The sequence below is a fragment of the Eupeodes corollae genome, chromosome 3 (assembly GCF_945859685.1).
Source record: "Eupeodes corollae chromosome 3, idEupCoro1.1, whole genome shotgun sequence".
NCBI lineage: Eukaryota > Metazoa > Arthropoda > Insecta > Diptera > Syrphidae > Eupeodes > Eupeodes corollae.
In genome coordinates, this window is record NC_079149.1 from 49,137,710 (window position 1) to 49,163,535 (window position 25,826).

Sequence of the window (25,826 nt, forward strand, 5' to 3'; positions counted from 1 at the left end):
AAATTGTGTCAAAACTTTGCTTGAAATTAGCTCAAAACAACTTAGACTTTCAGTTGGTTTGATGTAAACGGAGCTGAAAATGTCAAGAAATGGAAAACAATTTAGTTGGATAAGTCTCATTACGAATGGCAAAGGTTCATGAAAGAATTGACAGTTACAATTTGAAGCGCAACCAACTTCATTCCTTTAATGACTGGTCACTGTTTATTAAGCTGAAGAATCACTACGAGCAAGTATTGAATTCTTCTTACAAGATCATTGAACTTCCTTGTTTGTGTTGATAGCCTGCAACTAATATTACTTCGCATTTGTATGTGCAACTATTAAACTGAAAGGCAACAGTCAATGAAAATCAGTATCGTTAAAAAAAAAACGATTATCGTAAGACCTTTGTGAATAAAATGTGTAGCATTCAGAAGAAGAAAACAGAAACAACCGAAACGACACCTGAGAAAATCGGCAGCGCCACCAGCACACTCGCCATTGTACTAAATTTGTAAGTTGCATGAGGGAACTATTGATCTACGGTTTTTGATATGATTTGACGACTTCAAGGCTCCAGCTTTAAAAACTCAAAATGGATGATAATCGCTTAAAAACCAAGGTAATTTATCACTCTTTTACTTTTGAGTATCATAAGACTTAAATACGTTAAAGAGTGTGTTGGAGGCGCTGGTGATTTACTCTTATCTGTCAATTTTTCCAAAATAATTTACTTCACGACTGCCCAGGTGTCACTTCGCTCGTCCCTTTCCATGAAAGTACTTTAGATTTAAGTAAGTTTAAGTTTGTACATAAAGTTTTAAGCTAATTCTGAGTAAAAATGTACCACTGTTGACTTTTTGTTCATTATATGAACTCGCTATTTATGTACGTTTACACTTGTAGGTCGTGTATATGATTTTTTTAAGTGACAGAAAAACGTGTGTTAAATTGAACATTCAAAGATACAACGAATCGTATAGACATATAGTACACTAAAGTACATATATGTACATAATATAAAATGTAAAATTGGCTTGAAAGTGTGAGGACGTGAGTGAAGTTACAAATTTTGCAATAAAAAAAGGGCTTTTAAATAGAAGCAGAAGGGTTTTTGGGGTAAGGGGGAGGTGAGCTAAGTTTTCATTAGAGTTAGTTGAGTTACTTTATGTGACATATATAGCACTTTTTTGTTTGTATTGTTTCTTTAAAAAGTGCTCTGCTCATTGATATTCAAAGATAATAAACGTGTTTTGTTGTTAAATGTTCATATTAAGATATTTTGATGATGATGGTGTTTAATGTACATACTTAACTCATACAATGGTATACATAAAAAACGACCCCTCTAAAATTGCAATTAACAATATTTATCATGTTTTATTAGAAGATTAGAATAGTTAAGTTTGAACATAAATTTTGCAACAGGAACGCCTTGAATTGTTTGACATTCCTCCTTTAAAGTTTTAGCACATTGTTGAAATTATTAATTTATGTAAATGAGTTTATTGTTATGTGAATCCGTATTCATGATAGAACTTTGTTTTTCGTGGAAATCGCTCTTATTTAGACGTTAGTTTTGATTTTAGTTTCTTTAAAAGTCTAGAAAATACAAACAAAGTTGGAAAAGTACAGGCCATCGGGTGGTACCTTTTTGAATAGTAGCTTATTCTGATACTGACCGCTGTTTTTCAATCGAAATCTTTACAGTAGGTCAGTGTCATAATATCTAGGAAAAAGTCGCATTACGTTCGAAAGAGTAAATCTATAATCCAAACGGTGCGTTTCTTAAAAAGAAGCGAAGAAGAGAAGTCATTGGATTATTTTCTTACAAGGTCAAATGGACTTGCGGTATTAAAATGTTTCAAGTCCGCTTGAATTGGACAACGATTTTGGAAAAAAAAAGTTATAATTGTCGATAAGCCAATGTATCCACAAAGAGGACCAATTTGGCGAGGATTGTTGGAGTTGGTATAATTGAAACAATTTCTTACCAAATGAGTTTGAAAACAGGCGTTTTAAGTAACTGCTATGGATATCATCAATCTTTTATGCACCAAATTTAGAATCTTATTATCAGTTATAGTACCCGTGGCATGATGGTTCAAGAGTAATTCTTGTCATGAAAAAAGTGCTTTCTCAAACAAGCCGTTCGGATTTGGCCTAAAATTGTAGGTCCCTTCCATTCCTGACAACAGTACTCGCACACAGGAATGGGTGAGAGTTGTAAGTCACTAGGCCCTGGTTCAAAACGGACTGTTGCGCCAGCCCATTTGATTTTTGATTATCAGTTGCCTTATAGAGGGTGTCCCAAAATTAACGCAAGATTTAAATTAAATAGAAAACGCCGTTTTTAGTCGTTTGATAGTTATATTTTTATTGACTCGTAAAGTACATCGGATAGGGTTATGTATGGAATAACACATCGGACAAATGGCCTCCACGGCTTTGCATGCACATGCGCACTCCTTTGTTGAGATTTTCCATGACCATTCTGCATAAATGTGGTTGAATTTCGTTGATGCAGCATTGAATCTCCTCCTTTAATGCACAATTGGTTGTGGGCTTGTTGACATAGACTTGTGATTTCAAATAACCCCATAAAAAGAAGTCTATTGGTGTTAAATCACACGATCTAGGAGGCCAATTTTGATCACCGAAACGAGAGAGTACACGACCTGGAAATGTCTCATGCAGAAATTGAATTGTTTCACGGGCTGTATGACATGTGGCACCGTCTTGTTGAAACCACATATTAGACATATCAATATCATCAAATTTTGGCAGAAAGAACTGTGTAATCATGTCGCGATATCGAGCACAAGTAACAGTCACTGCTTGACCAGAATCATTTTCAAACAAAAATATGGCCCAATTATGCCTCCAGCCCAAAATCCACACCATACAGTCACGCGCTGTGGATGCATTTGTTTTTCGACAATCACATGTGGGTTTTTCGAACCCCAAATGCGGCAATTTTGGCGTTTGACAAAGCCATCAAGATGAAAATGTGCTTCATCGCTTAGGATGATTTTGCTCGAAAAATCAGGGTCCATTTGTTGATGTTCAATAATCCATTCAACGAACTCTCTTCTCTGTCCATAGTCATTAGGCTTCAATTGTTGTATTAATTGAATTTTGTAAGCATGAAGACACAGATCTTTGGTGAGTATACGCTGTAGAGAGGTTCTTGAAATTCCTGGATAGTCAGTAACACTCTCACGCACTGCTTCGACATTCACATTTGAACGGCTTGTTTTTGGACGACCAGTGTGTTTGGCGTCTCCAACGGATCCAGTCTCCATGAATTTTTCAATTAATCTCTTCACAGTTGACGAAGTTAAAACACTATTCCGACCATATTTTGTATGAAATTTTCGAACTGCAGCCGCCAAGCTTTCACTATTTTTGAAATATTCTTTAATAATGAAGACACGTTGTTCTATCGTGTAACGCTCCATTTTTAATAACCCTATACTGTTAGCTGTCAAATTGCTTTTTTTCAGGGTTGCCAACACTTCACTGCACAAATGGCGGCAAATTCAAATCTTGCGTTAATTTTGGGACACCCTTTAGATGCCAATTGACTGTCTCGGCCTTTTTTGATATAGGAAATTGTGAAAGACCGATGTTATGAATCTTGAAACGGTTTAAGTACCTAATGTAAATATAATCCTAGAATTCGTGAACTACAGGCCGAGTATTGAAATTGAACAGAAGACAGCTAAAGCATTCACTGAACGGCTTACTGTTTGATTTTGCTAATAACGTCATAATAAAGATTTAAATTTAAGAAACTATTTTTAGAAATTCATGATTTTTTCGCTTAAAGATGATCCCAAACTTAGCTGTCATTCTGGTTTGCTAACAAAGTGGAAACGTCAATTGACACTACCACATTTAATGTTAATGTTAAATTTAGGATACATTTTCAACGAATTCATCGGAAATTCATGGCAGTGTTCAAAGAGTATGAAAAAAGACGAATCAATTTTAAAGTGTTTACCTGACCTTAAATGACCAAATTTTTTTCTTGATTAAGTTTAAACAATAAATTAAACTTATATTTTTATTTTTTCCGGAATCATTTTTAGTGGAGAAATTGATATATTATGATCAAAATCAGTCAATTTGATCTGATAAATGAAAGCTAAATAGCAGTCACCACAACAAAAATGTGAATGTCATTTTCGAAGGAATATGACGTTTATGTTTCAATAAAAAGTGCTTATAGAGGCTAATAATTTTTTGATCAGCAAAGCTTACGTATTTCGCATTAAAAACAAAAATATAGGAATAACATCACACTCTGACAACTAATTTTAGACAATGCTTATTGCAAATTGTTTAATCGAATTGATTTGTCTAGATTCACCTTAAGCAGATGGAAAGCTTGCCTTGTTTTAGTCACTTTTGACCATCAACAATTTTAAACGATTTAGTACCTCAATTTCTGCAGCGAGTGATATACAAACTTTTTTTTAATAAAGTTACACAAGCTTAAATTAGAAAATTCAAACTCGTGATGCACACAAAATCATTTTTTTACTTTTTATAAAAGTTATAAATTATTTTAACTTTTCACTTTTTTTAAAACTAATTTTGTTTGATCGTAGTTACGATTTAATTTTTGTTTTCATCACAAATTTTTAGCACACATTGGAAACAGTTTTTTAATTTCAGAATAATGCAACTGATATTCTTTTTTTCGTTCATAAAGTTTTCATTAAATTAAGTCGAAAATAAAATTTAACTTTTTCAATTATAAAGTTTGTCTCCAACGTAAAAAAAAAAAAAAACAATTTAAAACACATCCCTTATGCAATATTTTGATAAAGATTCAATAAATTGATGTAGATTTTTATTTAATAATGAATTACTTGAAGTAAAAAAATATGTACAGCTGTGGACAACTAATTAGAAACAATACTTTCTTTTCATTTCCAAATTCACTTTATCAAGTGTGACTAGAAAAGCGGTATTCAAAACGGTGTAATTGACAAGCGTTATTCGGTAATTGTTTGAAAAAGCATCATTTGTGCATAAATCTTTGCAAAATATACAATAAAATTAAGGTAGACTGTAAAAAGTGTTCGTTTCAATTAGTCAACTAACTAGAAACAGTTAAATTACATTTTATTTGGGTAAAATAAAAATAATCTTTTTACTTTGCATTGGTAAGTAGAAAATTCTGAATTGTCTGCAAACGTTTTTAAAGAATAATTTTTAAATTTTGGAAGTAATTGAAAATTAAAGAGCTGTGATCCTCCTACAAGGATAGCGATTCTTGAGCTTTGGAAGCTTAAAATGTCCTATAGAGCAATTGCATCTCAAATAAACTGTTTTGTAAAGAAAGTTTTCAATGCAATTAAGCATTTTCAAAACTTCGGGACTGCTGAAAATGTACCTCGTAAAAAACGGGCCCGTAAGACAAGCTGCCAAATTGATCGAGCAATTAGTAGGCTGGCCAAAAAAGACCCAAACACAAGGTCCACAGAGATACAACGCCAACTCTCAGTTGCATTCGATGTCCCGATAGGGCCACGCACAATCAGAAGAAGATTGGTAGAAGTTGGATTGCATGGTCGTGTTTCTCGGAATATATCATTAGTAATAGTAAGGCAACGTAGTCTTAGAATAGAGTTCGCAAGATCACACGACAACTGGACAACAAACGAATGGAAGTACATAGTGTGGAGTGACGAAACTAAAATAAATAGGATCGGCCAAGATGGTGCAGGTTATGTCCGAAGGCCAAAAGGAACAGCGTTCCACCCTAAATACGTTTCGCCAGTAATTAAGCATGGAGGCGGCTTGCTTAACGTTTGGGGTTATTTCTCGTGGTGTGGAGTTGGCCCAATCCATCGAATCGATGGAACGCTGACAGCCGTTAAATACATTGACATTCTTAAGGAACTATAGGTGGATTGGGCCGATGAAAACATGCCAGTGATATGGAAGTTTCAGCAAGAAAACGACCCCAAGCACATGCTGGAATTACGAAACAGTTCTTTAGTTACCAATCGATAACAGTTCTGGAATGGGCATCATCAAGTGCAGACCTAAATCCGATAGAGCATCTTGGGGCAGATGTTAAAAGAGCTGTTGCTCTCAAAAAAAACTCCAACAATGATGTTTTTTCGAAGGTATTAAAGATAATAATAAGCTGCTTGGAAGGCTGTACCCGTAGAGGCGGCTTATTTCATCAATGGAACTAAGATATCCACCAATAAACGCTGTGTTTTTCGCAGAAACTGCCATATGAAATAAGTGTTATGTTTGGGAAACATTGTTTTAAGTTCAAAAAATATATTTAGAAAAAAAATATTTTTGCAAAAGTGAATTCAATGTGTGTTTCTAATTAGTTGTCCACAGCTGTATATATAAATATAATCATTAGTTGTTTGTTCTAAAGATAATTAAGTAGTAACAAAATAGTTAAAATTGAACAATTCAAGCGAAAATTCCTTAATGGAAAATATGAAATCCGCAAAAAGCATCGATTCAAAAAAAAATCATAAATATCAAAGGAAAACAATATCACCTGTTATCTTGTTTTTGCTTTAAAAAAAAACACCTTGCAATCTTTTAGGAATGCAATCATTTATTGAATTCAAACTTAAGGATTGCATTCATTGATTTGAACTTAAGACTGGGATTGCAGTTACCAATTAAAAAAAGATAACTATCGAGTCTAAGTATGATAAGCCATAATATTTAAAAAATATTTTTTTAAAAGCGTTTTATATTTAAAGCAGTGCTTGATTTTCGATGTTTGACAACAAGAGTTAATCAAAGTTTCAAAGTCTGTAGTGAAATTAAAATAAAGAATGCAAGGTCTGTAGTCCAGAATGTGAGATTCAATTTACGAACGAAAACCATCGATATCAACAGCTAAGGAGGATTCATCAAAGATCTCAAATTATTCGATTGAAAAGTTCAATTGACTCAGCAATTAAAAGCATGCGCTTATTACCTTCATAACCGCTTCGTAGTTTTGGTAATGAAGCACCTTGAATTTGACAATGATTTTGGGTGAAAAATAATATTTTCCGTCGGACGCATTTACATATTATTATTAACAACAAAAAATGGCACATCAGGAACTCAAAAAACACACAAGTTGCTGTCAATTAGCCAATCTGTCTAAATAGAGAATGACAGTTTGTTACACATTCTGAAATGGTAACATCATCGGACCATTTTTTTTTTCAAAAGTGAAGCTTGACATATTAACCGATTTTTATTTTTTACTGAAATTGAAAACATGGGCTTCGACAAACTCTGGTTAACCACACTGCTTTTTCCATATTCTAGATCTTGTGTAACAAATTCCCATAAAGTGTTATTATTTATTTGGAAATATTGTGATTTAACCCCTTTATTAACTTTAAGAACATTTTTCAGTTGTAAGATATATTTCGAATATCAAATCTCTGTGCAAGCTGTAAAGCCTTATCTATAAAAAAAAAAATAAAGTATCTAATGAGTTGTTTTTGTTCTACCCCTTTGGGCTTTCTTTCTTAAGAAATAAACTTGTATTTAAACCACCTTTTATACAAGGTGTATCAAAAGAATGGAAGGATTTTAAACAATTATAACGGTATCTCTATTTGAGTCAGAGAAACTAATCTTGCGGCGTTGGTTGGAAATAGAAAAGAAGCAATTATACAATTATATACAATTATTTTCAAAGGTGGTGGGTTTTAAAAACTACGTCATTCAGATTATGATTTTATATACATTGACATATTGGCAGAATGTTGTTGAATTGAGAATTTTATCTCTTCCAAGTACCGCAGTTTCTTTAAATACACTTTGGCTTTCGAATAGCATCATACAAAAAAGTCGTTACGGACTAATCAGGAATTCTACGTTACGCGAAATTAATTGGTTGCCAAACATCAATCCATAAGATTGACACTTTATACTATCTTGCTGGAATTAGCTAACCGTCTCAAATTTTCTCAAATGCGACCCACTTCCGGCCTCACAGACTTGTTTAACAGCTATCTGCAGCATTCCGTCGAAAAAATAAATTCAGCTGACACTCTACTGAAATCCAACATTTAACCTCTCGCCGATGAGGGAGTCAAACTGACTTCCGTGTAGATGCAGGGATGCTATATGCTTGTCTGTAATCTGGAAGGAAGAAATGCTTACTTGCACCTCCACGTGGGGGAGCATGTTGGAGAAATCAGTGCAGCTCGATGACGAATGATACTGATCAATTCATAATTATTGAAAAAGGGACAGCTTAGAACTGTACTGAGGAAATTCTCAACTTGTGAGCGAACGCAAGAAGCTTCAGTTTACTTCCTTCCTAAAATTAAATTTTACGATTTATAGTAAACACAGGACTATCGTCCTTCCCGGTGGGCTAGGGGTTGACTTACTGATATAAATTATACAAACCAAATAAATATCAGTAAATATACAAATCGAATGACTAAGTGTCATCGATATAAGTTTAAAAAAAGTCTAAAGCGGAACTAAAAATCATTTTTAGGAATGATGTACATTGTAGATAAAGCTCGGCTCATTGCATCCCACAAGATGTCGGGCGACCACTTCTAGGGCTATCTTCCCTAGATGTCAATTCATCAAAGACTAAATTATCATACCACGGGATATGTTTAAGCCCCCAGGCTAATTTCAGGAACATAATATGTTGGGATGGTCTACTTGTGAAAGTATCGTGGTGGCTGTAGTGTATCCTATATGCATAGGGTATTGATTTTATATTACTGGAAAAAAACAATATATAGATGGACAAAGCCAATACCAAAGATTAACAAGCAAGTGAATTTGTTATGTCTTGAAGGTAGCTTAGATAGATCAACTCACTCGAAGAATTTCGCCAAATAAGAGAGAGTAAATCTTTGGCTGAACCCTTTTGGTTAATTTCAAAAACTAAGCGAATATAAAATGCAAGGAACAAGTGTAAAAATTATGGCTCACAACTAGGTGTTGACGAAGTAAGCAAATATCTCTCTCCCGCCGATGAAGACGATTCTCTTAAAGTCACTTAGGGGTTCTCCCCAATCCAGAAACAAAGAGTATGTATATTTACGTCGACGTTCAGGTAAAAATGAACCTCATCTATTTTAACAAAAACTCTCCAACAGTAAATTGGGCATCTTTCCTTTTTCCTAACGCTGAAATATACGTTGCCATAACTCAAATATAGATTGTGCTGATTTTTTTTTAATTCTTTCCATTCCTCTGATACACCCTGTATAAAGTTTTAATTTCAGGAAATTCTTCCTTGTTGCCAAAAGATTAATCCCTGGTAATTATATTTTTAGATTTGCTGTTCAGATGCATTTCTCAAAATGTATTAATTTTTATAGATCTAAAGGGTGATTTTTTTGAGGTTAGGATTTTCATGCATTAGTATTTGACAGATCACGCGGGATTTCAGACATGGTGTCAAAGAGAAAGATGCTCAGTATGCTTTGACATTTCATCATGAATAGACTTACTAACGAGCAACGCTTGCAAATCATTGAATTTTATTACCCTAGAAAAGTTGGCAGAAAATCCGCTTTTTTATCGACATTTCTGGTTGAATGGCAACGTAAATAAGAAAAATTGCCGCATTTGGAGTGAAGAGCAACCAGAAGCCGTTCAAGAACTGCCCATGCATCCCGAAAAATGCACTGTTTGGTGTGGTTTGTACGCTGGTGGAATCATTGGACCGTATTTTTTCAAAGATGCTGTTGGAAGCAACGTTACGGTGAATGGCGATCGCTATCGTTCAATGCTAACAAACTTTTTGTTGCCAAAAATGGAAGAACTGAACATGGTTGACATGTGGTTTTAACAAGATGGCGCTACATGCCACACAGCTCGCGATTCTATGGCCATTTTGAGGGAAAACTTCGGAGAACAATTCATCTCAAGGAATGGACCGGTAAGTTGGCCACCAAGATCATGCGATTTGACGCCTTTAGACTATTTTTTGTGGGGCTACGTCAAGTCTAAAGTCTACACAAATAAGCCAGCAACTATTCCAGCTTTGGAAGACAACATTTCCGAAGAAATTCGGGCTATTCCGGCCGAAATGCTCGAAATGTTACCCAAAATTGGACTTTCCGAATGGACCACCTAAGACGCAGCCGCGGTCAACATTTAAATGAAATTATCTATCAATCTAACATTTCAAATAAAGAATCGATGAGATTTTGCAAATTTTATGCGTTTTTTTTTTAAAAAAGTTTTCAAGCTCTTAAAAAATCACCGTTTACATAACGCTTCCGGTGCATCTTCTGCTAGGTCATTTTCATTCTTAATGCTGAAATATTTGTAAAGCGAATCTTTACGTCTACTTTGTTCGGATGGGAATCTTTAACTGTACAACATATTACCATCAGGAATGTTAATGTACCTTCCCTTCCCCCCCCCCCTCTAACTTTATGTAGGAATTTTATATTTTGAATAAAAAACATCATTATTTTAAGAATTTAAGAAAATAAGAGGATAGAAGCCCCAAGTTGCAGAATAAACTAAATCGATAAACATAAATCCTGCATCCCTCCACAAAACTCTTCAACTAACCTACTAAATTTAGCAACCAATTTTAGTAGATTAAATGTAAAAATACATCCAGACTTCTATCCCATTCCATTAAAACCTTTTTGGTTCCCCATTGTTTTGTGAAGCGTGCAGACGAACGCAGCCAGAGTCCATCCAAATCCAATATGGGTAATTATTTGTAGGTTCTTCTCAAACAACAACTCAGCCGTATCAATCCAAAAGATGTAGTATCTCATGAATATAAAAGTAATACTGCGAATAATTACTAAATAATGCTTATTGACTGTTATGCCTTTACTATACTTTTATGTAGGTATCTACATATATCCTTTATAAGTAAAAATATCTATAAAGAAGAAGAATAAACTTAAATTGTACCACACCTATCGGGGGAATATAAATCAAATAGAGAAAGGAAGAATAAAATATAAGAAAAAGAAAGAACGAACCCATTACAATCGATACCTAACCTAAGTTTTATTTTGTTCGTTTGTTCCTTTTAGGAAGTTGGAAGCCTCTTGATGGTGATGGAAGAACAACTTAAGTTATTTCTATTTGCTTGAGTAATTTAAGCTTCTGCTTCTGGTTCTTGGTTTTCTGGTTGGATATTTCGAATTAAATCATAAAGTTATGCATCATTGGTGGCAACAATTTGTTACAAGTCGGTTAGTGTTGATTTATTCTTAAGAACGAACAACAATAAGAAATTACAGACAAGAAAAGAAAATATATATTATGTATTTTGTATTTTTAGGGAATGTGAATAAAAGACAAACGAGGGTAGGGTCACTGGAGACACATTAGCACGACTGGCATAGGAATACTTTGTGTAAATTGTTCTATATACGTTTCTAAGTAAGTATATAACATCCGCTTTAAAACCGTGTGATAAAAATTTACTTTTATATTAATAAGTTTTTATTTTTTGGGGGGAGAGTGTTTTTTTTTTTGAGACAACTTAATAATTTAAAAGTTCCTAAATTTTGTGGGGTGTGGTTTTCTTTATGTTTGCTGTTGTGTTAACAATCGTGTTTGGTTCCAAGATGTGATGGGAAAGTGACAGTCCTTCCATAATTTCGAAAAAAACTTCTTACTTTGCGGTTGACATAGTTAAACCTACTGACTATTTCATTAAAAGTGGATGGGATGCCACCCACTATAAATAAAAATAAATTGGGTGGCGCAACAGTCCATGAAGAACCAGGGCCTAGTGACTTACAACTCTCGTCCATTCCTGTGTGCGAGTAATGTTGTCAGAGATGGAGGGGACCTACAGTTTATATGCCGAATCCGAACGGCTAATTTGAGAAAACACTTTTCATGATAAGAATTAATCTTGAAGAATTTTTTAATTCCTCGCGAGAGGCAGTCCCCGCAAAACCTTTTTTGCATTTTTATTTTTGTAATTAAGTTGGCACAGGCAGGGATTGAACCCAAGACCTCTCGCATGACAGTCCAAGGCACTAACCATCACGCTACGGGATGCAACCCACTGCCACTGTGAATTTAACTTTGGTGCTCTGAAAAGGGATTACGCAAGCAATTGGACAAATTGAAGAAACTGGATTGTTTACAGATATTGTAAGACCTGCTGTAAGTGAAAATGTTGCCAAATACTCGAATGTGTGAACTCCTCGTCGTTCTTAGAAATTATAACTGTCTTATGGCACATTATGGCGTATTTGCATTTGCATCTACACCTACAACCATATAAAGCCCAGCTCACACAACAACTGATGCGAGCTTACCATTCAAAACGTCTGAGATATGTGGAATGGACTTGAGCAAGAGTCGGTGGACGGCGAATTTTCGAACAACATTTTCATCAGCGACGAAGCACATTTCCCAGTCGTTGGTTATGTTAATAAAAACAAAATTGTCAAAAAGTCACTATTTGGTGCGCTTTTTGGTTCAGAGGTGTGGATTGGTTGGACCTTGCTTCTTCCAAAAATGGAACGACAGTTACCGTCAAATTGGAGCGTTAGGGTCAAATGATAACCGACGATTTGACACCACTGGACTTTTATTTTGTTTATGCAGATAGAACTTAAATCTTGAGCACTTAAAAACCAACATTCCTCAAGTTATGGCTAAGATAAAAATGTGTCAAAAAGTGGTCAATGTCACACACATAGTGTTAAATCTTTAAAAACTGTCAGCTGGATTTTTTTCAATAATGTTTTATTTTTTATATGAAGTTATTTGGTTTGAAAACCAATTTTACCAAATATTTTATAGATTTCAGTTTAAAACAGAATCTGTTCGGTAGATTTTTTCTTAAAATTTGAGCACATTTTAAAACAATATTTGGTATGAAATGTAATAAGATTTAAGTCAGTGCTTTTCTTAAATTATTTGAGTCCAAATTCTGACATTTTTGGGTGTTTTTTTAGGTATTTACTTTTCAGGAACAAAAATTGTCGATTGAGTTTTTTGAAGTGTTAAAAAAATAAGTTTATACATTATATTTTTCTTTTCTTAGAATACATAAGCCGTGTGCCATTTTTTACCAAATTTGTCAGAATTTTTTGTAAAGAAAAAACTATCAATTTACCAAATGTTAAGAACTGTATTCTTTGACAATAAATTTGAAACAATTTATTGTCAAGGGCTTAATATTTTACTAATTAGCAATTTTATAAGGAGTTCGCAATTAACAAGCGACTCCAGAATTTTAGAATTGCTCATTCAATTTTATTAAGAAAAGGCATCCGAACACGTCTTAATAGTGACAATTCGTGAAAATAAACAAATCGAACAAACTTAAACCGACCAATTAGTTTTTATTTCCAAGAGTATACTAAACCAATCTATCCATCATAAAAGGAATTGTACATCAGAAGATCATCAGGTTTTATTAGAAAGGTAACTTATCAACATAAGCCTAAGGAACATACAGTCGTGCTCATACAAATAAGCTATCAATATATAGCAAAAGATTTCGTTGAAAATGAAGAAACCTAACACAATGATAAATTAATTTATTTATGCAAAATATACATTTAGTAACAAGAAGTTCAGATGATATTTTATTTTTAAAAAATATTTTTAAAAAACTTATTATAGTAATGATATGTTGTTTAAATCGATTTTGGAAGTGGACATATAATTAAGCCATCTGCATAATATATAAATACCTAACCCTATTGAGGGCAACTTTTGTACCTTCTGTGCAGCTAGTATTTAGTTGAATATCCTTTCTGTTTTATTACTTCTCCGCATCTTTTTTGCATTGTACCTACAAGCAATGAAGACTGGGCAGGAATTATTTTTGACAACTCTTCTTTAACAATGTTCCAAAGAGAAGCCTTTTCTATAACCTCAACTTCTTTTTGTATAATATCCCATAGATATTCTATGGGCTTCTGATCCTGGCTTTAGGCAGGCGTGTCCAGGACTTAGGTTAATTCAAACCAGGTTTTAACGACCCGAGAGCAATGCTTCAGGTCGTTGTCCTGTCGAAATATCCAGGCCAACGGTAAATTGTCAACATAATCCCTAATTAAATAATTGTCCAAAATGTCCTTGTACATTTCTCCTGTCATATTTTCATGAATTTGCACCAATGGACCAACTCCTGATATAAAACATCCTCAAACCATCATGGAAATCCCTCCATGTTTTACAGTTTTTTTGTGTATTTCGGGTCCAATTCTTTCAATGAAGGTCGAGTTACATACTGTCTTCGGCATTGCCAAAAACGTTGAACTTGGATTCGTCGCTCCACACGACCAAATTCCAAAAATTTTGACTTTTATAAAGGTGTTCTTTAGCAAACCTCATTCTTCGAGCAATATTTTTTTTTACAGGTTGGGCTTACGTCTAGCGATTCTTCCATTCAAATCTTTTCTTGAAGTCGCCTTCGTATGGTTCTTGCTGATAATTGAACATCATAGTTCTCCTCCATTTGGGCTCTTAGTTGAAAGAATGTTAAAAATGGGTCCACTTTAGAAAGCCTAATTAATGTTTGTTGTTTTTCAAAATATTGAACTTCGTTCCTAACTTTACCTCTATCAAAACCTAGTAATTTGCTTACTTTCATAACATTTTTTTTTACTTTTTGAAGCATTTGACAATAATTTTTCTTTCACATGGAGTAGAGGTTTAATTTTTTCCATAACTGTTATCAATTAAACATTTTAATTTTTAATAATACAATTCCTTAATAATAAAACAGTTTTAATACATTTTGATAAAATATCTACATGGAATAATATAAAAGTAACTGTTTCAAATAATTATGTGACCACCTGCATTGCGACTTAAATAGAAATGAAGCGCTTTTTTTAAAAACAAAACATCTTTGAACCTTAGGTGACATACGGTTCTTATATTGAGATCATGTTAGTTGTTAAACGTTAAAAAAAAAAAACAGACACAAAAAATACAGGAAAGCTTTATTAAAGAGAATAGGGTACATTCGTTTTGTGGCTTAATTGTATGACCACGACTGTGCTTGTAACTCCTATGAAAATTAAGCCTATGATTTGTAGTTTGAGCTCTGGTATTTAGGTTTTCAATTAAAACCTTTATCTTGTCAAAGCTATACCTAGAGTAAATTTCTCCTCATTCTCATCCAATTTTTCGAAGGGACTTGTTCGGGACTTTGAACAACACTTTTCTAAATAAAGCCAAGTACTCAAATACTTCAAAACATGATCTTAATTTAAAACTAAGCAATTGTAGCACACGAAATATTGTTTTCAGTTTTTTTTTTTAATTTATAAAACAAACTTATCAATTGAATTTGAACTTATATTAATTCTGTATTAAGGTTAAATATGTTTTATACAATTTATTTTAAGTCGATGGCTTTACTTGCAAAAAAAATGAATTTAATTCAAGTCGGTAGCTTTATTTTCTCAAGAAATATTTCAAATTAACTTAAGTTTTTACTTTTTTGTTATGCAGGGTTTTCCAAAAAGGATTTTACAACTTGCCCAATGTTCCATTGTCTTCAATTCGTGAGTCATCTTGATCTTGTATGAGAGTTAACCGAGATTCATACGCAAGATTCTTAAGAGCGTCTTGCAATTGACTAATTTGGATCGTTTGCCACGGACGGACGCCTCGAAGAACTCATATGTAGACTCATATTTTTGCAATAAACTTGTAATTCCTCCAATAAACGACAGATTTAAAATCTAGAGACCTTAAAACTTCTCAAAAATCCCAAAAGGGTCAATTAGACAAATTGAATCAATTACAATAATTTCCTTTGGGAAAATGCTGAACTCTACTCTTCTCTTCTCTTGAACCAATATTGACCCTAATAAAAACTTATAAATAGTCAATGTCATCAATATGACTATATGAATTGTACCTTTATTCTAAACTATGTATAAAGTTTAGAAAGATTAAATTGAGTTGCATCCTATCAATTGAACCGTATTGTATTGTATAGAAGCAAAATCGATACCTCCATCCATGATTTTTGATCAAAATTTGGGGGAATTCAAAAAAGGACACCACCCATAGTATTCCCCCAGATGACGAAAAGAAACCAATCGGTATAAAATGAATCAACCACATTGAGGCTAAAGCGTCAAAAAGTCGCAAGGATTTTGTTGTTGCTTTCGTACCAAAAAAAAAACACTTTCTAAGTGCTGGCGACTTGATAAGGGTTGGTTTACTTTTCATTTCTTTTTTTCTTTTCATTCATTCCTCCTTTTTTATCAACCAACGACAAAAAAAAACCTATTGTCGTCCACAAGTTGTAACTTCTTCTATTCACCCTAAATTTATCTATACGAATATTCAATCATTACAATTTCAGTGGTGCAAAATACTGAAAGAAATTGTTACGAATAATACCTCTAATGTCCTGTCCTATCCAACCCTATTGCAGCTAGACAACATCGAAATCAACATCAACATCAACGGAAATAAAAGTGATTTTGGTTTCATTCATCAATTTATATCTTAACCTATAAAGGTACTTATCCCCTTTTTGTGTTTGGTAACTTTCTTACAAATAATGTCAACCTTTCAATTTATTTCTGATAATTTCGATTACATCGCATCGCCCTTCTACATATAAATAATAATGTAAATGGCTTAAACGTCTTGTCAACGCTGCTTATTTAACTTTTATTGTGATGTGACGCGATAAGATTTCTGTGATGAATAAATAATGCAGGGCTAGTGACTTTTTGAATACTCAGACCTACTTTTGTGCATATGTCTAAGTTGGGTGGGATACTTTTAAATTCAAAAAAGGAGTGAGAATGAAAAAACTTCTTTAAAGTGAAAAACCACAAAAAATGTGAAATGCTTATTTAAAGTTGGTGGGGTGTCTTGAGATACCTAACTTTTATTGCAACCACAAACATTTTATCAAGGTTAAGCCACAAATTAAATACATTTATCTCAAGATACTATCAAACTACTTATTTCTCATTTGACATAGAAATACTAAGAATAGAAAAAAAAAACAAGGAAAGAAAAGATGAGTCAACACATTCTTTGGATCTTGAAAGTCTACAGTTCCAGATTTTTCAGATATCATAGGAAGGAAGGTAGGTATAGTTTTGAGTATCATCATTATCATCATGAGCATCTCACATCATGGGCAACTTGCGAAAAATCACAAGCAAACAAAAGTTTGTATCTACATATATACATACTTGAGTGTAGACATTTGAGGTGTATACCCACTTACCTACTCCTCATTTAGGTAGGTACTTCTATTTTATTTATTTTTTCTATCTTTTACTCTCGAGAAAAACAAATATCAATTACTTATGGGAGAAATATGCAAGATATTTTGTCGTCTTTAGTGACTTTTAGATGTTTTTTTACTCTGTTTGTTTGTTATATTTTATTCTTTTAACATAGAAATATCACGTTTGTGCGATTTTTTTTTATAAATCTAATGAACTTATTTATAGAGAAAGGCATTTATGGTACCTAGGCAGCTATAATTAAGATTAAGTTCAAAAAATAATAAATTAAGTTTTATAAACACTAAAACCGTGTAAAAGCAAAATTGCTAAGAGTATGGTTCGAGTTTTGTGGCTAATAATTTTGCTCTTTAGGGAATTGGAAGTTTGTAAGAATGTTGAAAATATTATGAAACCAAAAGACATTAAAAACAGAACAAACATTTTTGAAAAAAATATAAAAAGTAGAATCTTACGATATCTCACGAGCAAGAATTACTTTAGCCCCTCATAGTTTGGATTTAGATCGGGAATGTCAACAGAAGATGCATTATTAAATTTCTGCTGTTCAATACAACAAGGAGTGGACAACAAAATGAAATGTGCTGCGCTTTTTGTTGACATTACAAAAGCCTTTGATATGGTCAGTCACTCTATCCTTTTGAAAAAATTACATGTTGTTGGTTTCCGAGGATTCATCTACAATTGGTTTGAATCCTACCTGTGTAAAAGGTCTCAGATAGTCAAAGTAAGTAATGTTCTAAGTGATTCCATTGATATTAACTTGGGTGTCCTAAAGGGTCAGTTCTTGGGCCCATTCTTTTCTTGGTTTATATAAATTCCATCTTCAATCTACCATTTTTAGAGAAAGTTAACACATTTGCTGATGATATAGCAATTAGATACAATTCACTTAGTCCATTAAATTTGGTTTCGGATATAAACCATGATGTACATTTATTAAGGATATGGTTTGCGGACCAAAAATTTTTAGTCAGTAACAAATCCAAACTTATGATGTTCAGCAATGAACTTCATGGACTAAATGACATAAAATTATTGTTCCATGCTCCGTCTTGTCCTAGTTTTAAACTCTTCAATAGCAAATGTCTAGTATCTCATTGAATAATTAGCTTCAATTCTGAAGTAAACTGCTGCAGTACATGCTTCAATATAGAAATTGTGAAAGATTTTAAGTATTTAGGTGTCAAAATTGACCAACATTTAAAATGATTTGAGCACATTATGGATTTAAAGCAATATCTTCTTTCAACCGCAAGATGCTTTTATCGGTTAAACAAATATTGTTCATTCTTCACGTTAAAAAAGGTTTACTATGGTATTTTCCACTCGAAGTTACAATATGGTATCAGTTGTTGGGGAGGTGCATACTTAAACAAAATTCAACAATTAACAGTTCTTGAAAAACGTGTCCTAAGAAAAATATGCAACGCTGCCCACCTCCCTCACTCTGCAGATTTATTTAGACAAACAGGTAAGGTATGAGGAGTGGTTATTTGCAAAGCCCTATAAGTAATACATATAATATGAGACATTCTAATTCGGTACGATCAAACATTTTTCAAACTACACTTTTTAGGAATTCTTACACTATCGTCTCTCGCAAGTTTTCCATCTGAATTACGAAGCATTAGAAACCGTCCACAGTTTTTAAATCCGAATCTTTGTTAAACTACGTCATTTGATAATATTTGTTCTCTTTATTTATTTCCGTATATAATAATTAAAATATTGTTTATGCAGTTCAAATTAATCATAGTGATTAATTCATAAGAAACTTTTTTCTGTGTTTCTATTCCTTAAATGTGGCATTAATTCAATTTTAACTTAAAATACAAATGCTACAATCTATTCCCTCTAATTAACTGTACAAAATACATATATTATTAAATTAGAAATAAGATATCTAAAAATTGTTAGCAGAATATTATATTAATAAATAAATAATAATAACTTTAATAAGGAAAGTTAAAGCTAAACTTTTGATTCCATCAAATAACCTGCAGCAAGATTTTGTAAAACGAATCTTCGATCCATCAGAAAGCTGACTTTAAAGCACAATATCCAAATAAATTTTTAAGAAATGAATACTAAAGCGCATTCGTTGGACAAAAACGCACAATAAGAAATTACATTTTGATATTAATTCGATGACCATGAACACCACTCTGAGAAACAACGCGGATAAGAGCTTTCAAAACTAAATTACGATTTTTTCGTTCGTTGACAACAGCGAAGATACAAGATTGCCGTTAATTAAGCGACTTTAGCTTTTGTTGTAACTGAAGTTTAAAAGCTTTGATGTCGTTTTGGTGTGCCTAATTTCAAAGATTGATGAGTAATCTACAGGACAGCGCTCATTTTTCTAAAAGTTTCATTAATGCTGCAAAGTGCCATCTAGCGATTTAACACCGCTAAACTATTTTTTGTGGGATAATGTGAAGTCGCTTGTCAAAGCAGATAAGCCCCAGAAGAGAATATTCGACCTAAATTGATGCAAAAAGTGGTCGAAAATTGTGCATCTCGGCTGGAATTTATTCGAGCCAGCCTCAGCGGTCACTCGCATAAAATCATTTTTAAAACAAAATGACAAAACCTTTAATTTATAGTAAAGCTAGATTCTTTAATCATAACAATAAACTATATGTGTTTTATTTCTTCTTGAAAGCAACACATCTGCCAAAAAAAACTTTACTTTTTTATGAAATTTTCCATGACAAATTCGCTAATTTGCTACTTTTTGTCTCCAATATTTTGACAGAAAATTTCGTTACATAATCTCGATAATGGTTAAACTTTGGTAAAGGCTTTATTTTTCAGATGAAACCCAAAATAAAAAAAAAGTTAAATCATTAGATCTCGATAGCCAATTGTTATCACCCCTACTTAAGATAGCACGGATAGGAAACTTTTCTTTCAAATTTTTTATTGTTTCGTTGCTCCCGATTTGTTAAAAATAAACATCATAGAATTCCGACCATAAAAAGTTATTAATCATAGCTCTGTAGCGTATGCATTCAACATACAAGTTAAAAAAGACTCATTTTAGAATAAAAAAGATCAAGTTACACTGCAAGCTCAAAAAACAGCACCAAACAGTGACACGTTCACCATGGAGATGCTCAAAACATTTTTTATTATGGATGCTGGAAGTTTAAGTCAAGTAGCCTCAATGACCCTCTAAACAGCACCAACTATTGAGGAATCAGTCTACTTAACTTCTCTGCCGTAATACGTGAACGTCTAAAGCCCATCGTCAACAACCTGATAGGTCCTTATCAGTGTGGTTTTAGACCAGGAAAGTCCACAGTTGATCAAATATTCACATTACGGCAGATCCTGGAAAAAACCCAAGAGCACCAAATCGACATCCACCATCTTTTCATCGATTTCAAGGCAGCATATGACAGCATCTACAGGGACGAGCTGTATAGAGCCATGTCTAGTTTTGGCAAACTCGTCCGTTTGTGCAGGATGAGCATGGAGAATTCACGCTGCTCCATAAAGGTTGGAAACAACTTAACAGAACCTTTGGATGTCAAAAAAGGTTTTAGACAAGGTGATGCGCATTCATGTGATTTGTCTAACATCGTGCTTGAAAGAATAGTGCAGAGCTCACACGTCAGCACGTCAACACTAGAGGCACTATCTTTCAAAAGTCTGTCCAATTACTGGCATATAATGATGACATTGACATAATCGGATGAACGCAGTGTGATGTCAATGAAGCTTTTGAGTATTGAGGTACAGGCGGCAAAAATGGGTTCAACGGTTAATGAGGGCAAAACAAAGTAAATGATGTCGTCATGAAGGGATATACAATACCGACGTCTTGGTCAAAACGTCATAATCGACAGAAGTAATTTCGAGGTAGTGTAAGGACTTCGTCTACTTAGGCTCCGCTGTAAACGCAGAAAACAACATCAGTGTTGAGATCAAATGCAGAATAACGCTATGGGCTAAGAACACAATTAAGTGGTAAAGTCCTCTCTCGAGGGACCAAACTGTCGCTATAAAAGACCATTATAATCCCCGTCCTGCTATACGGTGCAGAAGCATGGACTATGACAAATGCGGATGAAATCACCTTGGGTCGGTTCGAGAGGCCGGCCCAAAAAAGTCTTCGAATCCACAGGACAACCCAGTAGAGAAAGACCGCGGATTAGGTGGCGCGCACAAGTGGAAAGTGACCTCACCCAACTTAGAGCGCGAAACTGAAGACTTCTAGCTAGCGACCGAGCTAGACGGAGAAGTTTGTTGGGTGAGGCCCTAGTTCACACAGGACTGTAGCGCCACCTTAAGTAAGTAAGTAAGCCTCAAAGGCATTATTGCTGAGGACGATTTTAAAAATCATGATCATATTTATTTATTTCAAGGATCAGCGAAGATACGTTGCTCGAGTGAACTGAATTTTAAAAGCTTTATGACGTTTGTGTAATTTTTAATTTAAAAGACTTTGACGGGGAAACAACAATCATCAACACCATTATCTTCAGTAGATGTGTTTTCCCAGTTGTTTTTTAGCAACAGTACACGGGAACGATTCATTTTCACTATTTCTGTTGACTGAGAAAGTTTTTTACAACCCAAAAGTGTAGTTTTCCGACCTGTGAATATTTTGGACTATTTTTTCTTTAGTAAACTTAAAAATTTGAATAAGTTTTTTAGCTATGCTCAATTCTTTCCATGTCAAAGGACAAAGCTGCGAAGTTAATTGTCTATTCAAATGAAACCTCTAATTAGAAAACAAAACAATTTCAATAATAATTTTCCTTTATTTTTCATACACAGTCCCAACTCCCACCCAATTTCATTTCAAACAATTTAAAAGACATAAATGCAGTTAGGTTCTCATTAAAACTTTAACTTTAATCCTAAAATCATATAAATTTTCATGAAATTCACGATAAGAAATTGCGATCGATTTTAATATTTGTTAGCTGCAAAAAATAGCTTTCACGAGTTGTAGCTTCTAACTACTAAGAAAAAAGAACTGAAAATACCCCAAGAGTGCATCTTGCTACAATAATGTAACTCTCATCTCTACCGAACTCATTTTGAGAAAAATCTGTAAAACAGATCCTTATTGTTCTGATTTTCTGAAAATTAAATTTCTTCTTCAATTCATATTCAACAATATAGATCAGCCTGCAGTTAGGTAGGTACCTATGCACCTATTCGGCGTTGTGTCTCTTAGACGAGGTTTCAGGAAGATTTGTTGGTACAAATTGTTTACTGAGTATTTTCTAAGATGAATACCAAAGCAGTGCCTTACTTGTTCTTGCATCTTGAAAGAATCTATTATTTTGAAAAGTAAAGAAGAAACTTTCCTTTTTTAAATGGATACAACTTTAATCAATCCATTTCCTTGTTTTCGATGACTTTTAAGCTCCTCATTTTTAAAACTCTAAATTCAAATAGGTATACATTTTTTGTTTTCATTCTAATATCTGAACTTAAAAAACCTTAAACGATCTTAAAGATAAAAAAGTGGTCTTAAAAAAATTTGTTAATTACTTTTAGTAGATAGGTATCTATGTAGGTAGTTAAGTTTAATTAAACTAATAAACTGAAGTTCAACATTAGGTCAATAATTAACTACATAGCTATTATAAAAATAGCTTTGCCATTAGGTGCACGTTTAGAAAATTGTCAAATGTTAGTTAATTCGCTTAGGTGGATAAATTAGTATTGACTTAACTAAACTGGATATCAAACATTGAATAACATTAGTGCAGCTAGATTTACTTAAACCATCTAAAAATTGAATAAACAGACGTATTTAGATATGTAACTGCTTCTTACTTCGGTGTAATGTAGATAAAGGTATTTAACCCAAGTACCTACAAAACTACGATAAACCTATTTGAACTTATCAGTTAGATGCTGACGGAAGTTTTTAACCTTCGGATATGCTTTTTTCTTTGACATTTGGCTTTTCTAACCTTCTGAAATTCTTTTTTCTTTATAGCAGTCTACCTAGAAGACCAACACTTTACATGGTTTTTCACCTACTTACTTGCCTGGGTAACTACCATTTAGTCATAAAAATTCGACTGTAATCAACAAAAGCTAGATTAAAACATAATAACCTATGATGTCAGTGATTACACAGGTAGATACACCTAATATTACAACACAATTGAGATCTAATTAAAAACCTTACATTTGGGACAAAAGAAAAACAAAAATTGAACACCCACTTCTCCTTACAATTCAATCGAACAAATCAAACGAAAATCAAACAAAAATCCAAATCAAGAAAAGCTATTATTAAGTTCAACTTGTAGGACTAATGACAGTCGATGTCTTAACAATACCCAGTAGATAGATAGGTGTACAATAGAAAGATAGATAGGTAGGTAGAGGTACACCCCCTTCTCCCCTTCTAGTCTATCCAGGTTGATATATAATATGTAGGTAGGTATCAAACTTTAATTGCCGTAGCAATTTCAATCGGCTATTTCTATTCCTATCGTTTATCAAGACACGAAAGTGAGATTCAAAAAAAAAAAAAAAAAATAGAAGAATGAAAAACCCTGCTTTCATAAAACTTGCGACGACGACGGGTATCTATAAATTAAAATTCCAAAGAACACATTACATAGCACGTTACCGATACCAGCAATATTCTATGCGTCCGTTGTCGTTGTCGTTGTCATCATCGTCGTTGTCTGAACTTAAGGAATATAATTTATTTTTTGTCTTTTATGTTTTATCCTCTTTGCTGCTGCTGATGTTGCTGCTATTTGCTGTTTGTTATTGCTTTTGCTGTTGCTGTAACAGACAACCTAGTACACACCAATTAATTACAATTACCGGAAATTATACGTAATTACAACAACTCTGGTGTGTCAGCAGTAAATTTGTATTCGGTTGCTTTGCCATTGGCATTTCCATGTTCTGGAAGACAAAACAGCTAACGGGCAAAAGCTAAGGTAAAGGCCAGACCAGAGCCAGAGCTAACAAAAACGAAAATTAAAACTCCTTACCTTGACTTCCTTGACACTTTGCAATCCGGAATGATGCCACCAACAGAAGCAGCAAAAGCACCAAATAATGTAATCCAACGACAATAGGTTGTCCTCCTCCTCCACCTCTTCCAGATGGCCGGTACATTTTAGATGATTACGATGATGATGATGAGATGTTGTCCTGTTGTCTTATTTAATCCAATCGAATGATTCTAATTCACAACACAAGAGACGACAGACACTAGGACAATTTTTTGCAGACGGAAAACAAGCAACAAACTTTATTAGCTACACATTTTTATTTATTTCTTCTTCTTAATCTTCTTATTTTTGTTGCTATTTATTTATTTATTTATTTTGTTGTAAATTTTATTTTTATTTTTCAATTAAAAAACACCACAGCATGTTTTTTATTTTATTTTTCACATAAACTATTTCACTGTTCTTTTTACAAACAGAGTTGCACACAAAAGGAAAACGAACAAAACACAATAAAACCACTTTTTATTTTCTTTTTTGATAAATCTTCTCTCCCTCTAACTCAGGCTCTTAGAATAGGACACACTGCAACAAGAAGAACGATTTAAACTTGTTCCGGTCTTGTTATCGAATGCCAATCGTATTTTCTTTCATTAAAATGCATCTAATCACACTTTATCCAAATGCATTTCTTTATTGTTGCAATCAGAGCAATATTATTAGCACTAACTGTAAAATTATGCAATTTAATTGACGCGAATTTAACGAAGAAACGGAAAGGAGAGTTAAAAAGGTAAACACACCCACACTAAACAAAAAAGTTGTTCTATTCTCTTTTCATCTTCATCTTCGTTTTGGTTTTCGTTTTTTATTCTTTTTTTTTGTATTTTTGGTGACTGTGAATTCTTTTCGTTTTCTCACTAAAGAGCAGACACAAGGCCGTTAACTTTGATTTGATAGTAAAATCCGAGAAAAGCAGACAAAAATCAAAACCGAATACCAAACACCCCGATCGAAAAAAGTGAGTAAAATTATGAATGAAAAGCAAATCCGATTGCAGATTAATTGGAATAATACAGTTTTAAAATGTATTCCGGTTCTCGAGAATATTGCACAGAAACAAAATGCTTGCTCAATCCAGAAGCTGAGTTGTTTTTTTTTCACTCTATTTTTCTTGGAAAGAATTCTTATGTACGAAAAAACACTCGATTTTTATACGGTTATCCGGTAAACTAACCAAACGCCATCTTAACTACTTGCAGACTGAAGAAATTTTATTTTGATTTGGCGTGGTTTGCCGTTGCTTTTGCTTTTGGGTTTGCCTTGTCCGTCTGTTTCTCTTCTTTCTCGCTCTGTGGCTCTTTTGTTTATTTTCTTTCTTCGATTCTTTCAATTTCTACAACTTCGTTTAATATTTGAGTGCGTTCATATCGGAATTTCCGTTGTGCCGCCTGTGTAAAATTTTCCGTGTGACGCTTTTTTTATAGGTTTCATTTTCAAATTGTTTCATCTGTCAGATTGTATAAGAGAAACATGTTGAAAGAGAAAAATTGATTTGTTTGTTGATTTAAGAGAGATTTTAGAAATGTCATTTCTTATGAGACATCATTCTTTTTAGAGAAAGACGAATATATTTTTGAAATCGATAATTGGGTTGTGTTCAGAAGGA

At 33.4% G+C, this 25,826-nt stretch overlaps 1 protein-coding gene across 6 annotated transcripts in view; it reads right to left on the reverse strand.

Annotated features, from left to right (window-relative positions):
- Positions 1 to 25,557, reverse strand: part of LOC129952667 (neogenin) — a 434,009-nt gene extending 408,452 nt beyond the window's left edge. For 2 of the 6 annotated variants that reach the window (XM_056065421.1, XM_056065417.1), the window contains exon 1: positions 24,197 to 25,555. In XM_056065421.1, coding sequence (XP_055921396.1) covers positions 24,197 to 24,323 — 127 coding nt within the window. In that variant the 5' untranslated portion in view covers positions 24,324 to 25,555. Of the gene's footprint in view, positions 1 to 24,196 lie in introns of all 6 variants that reach the window. The other 4 variants (XM_056065420.1, XM_056065419.1, XM_056065418.1 and 1 more) reach the window with 3 other exon arrangements.
- Between the last annotated feature and the right edge of the window lie 269 nt (positions 25,558 to 25,826).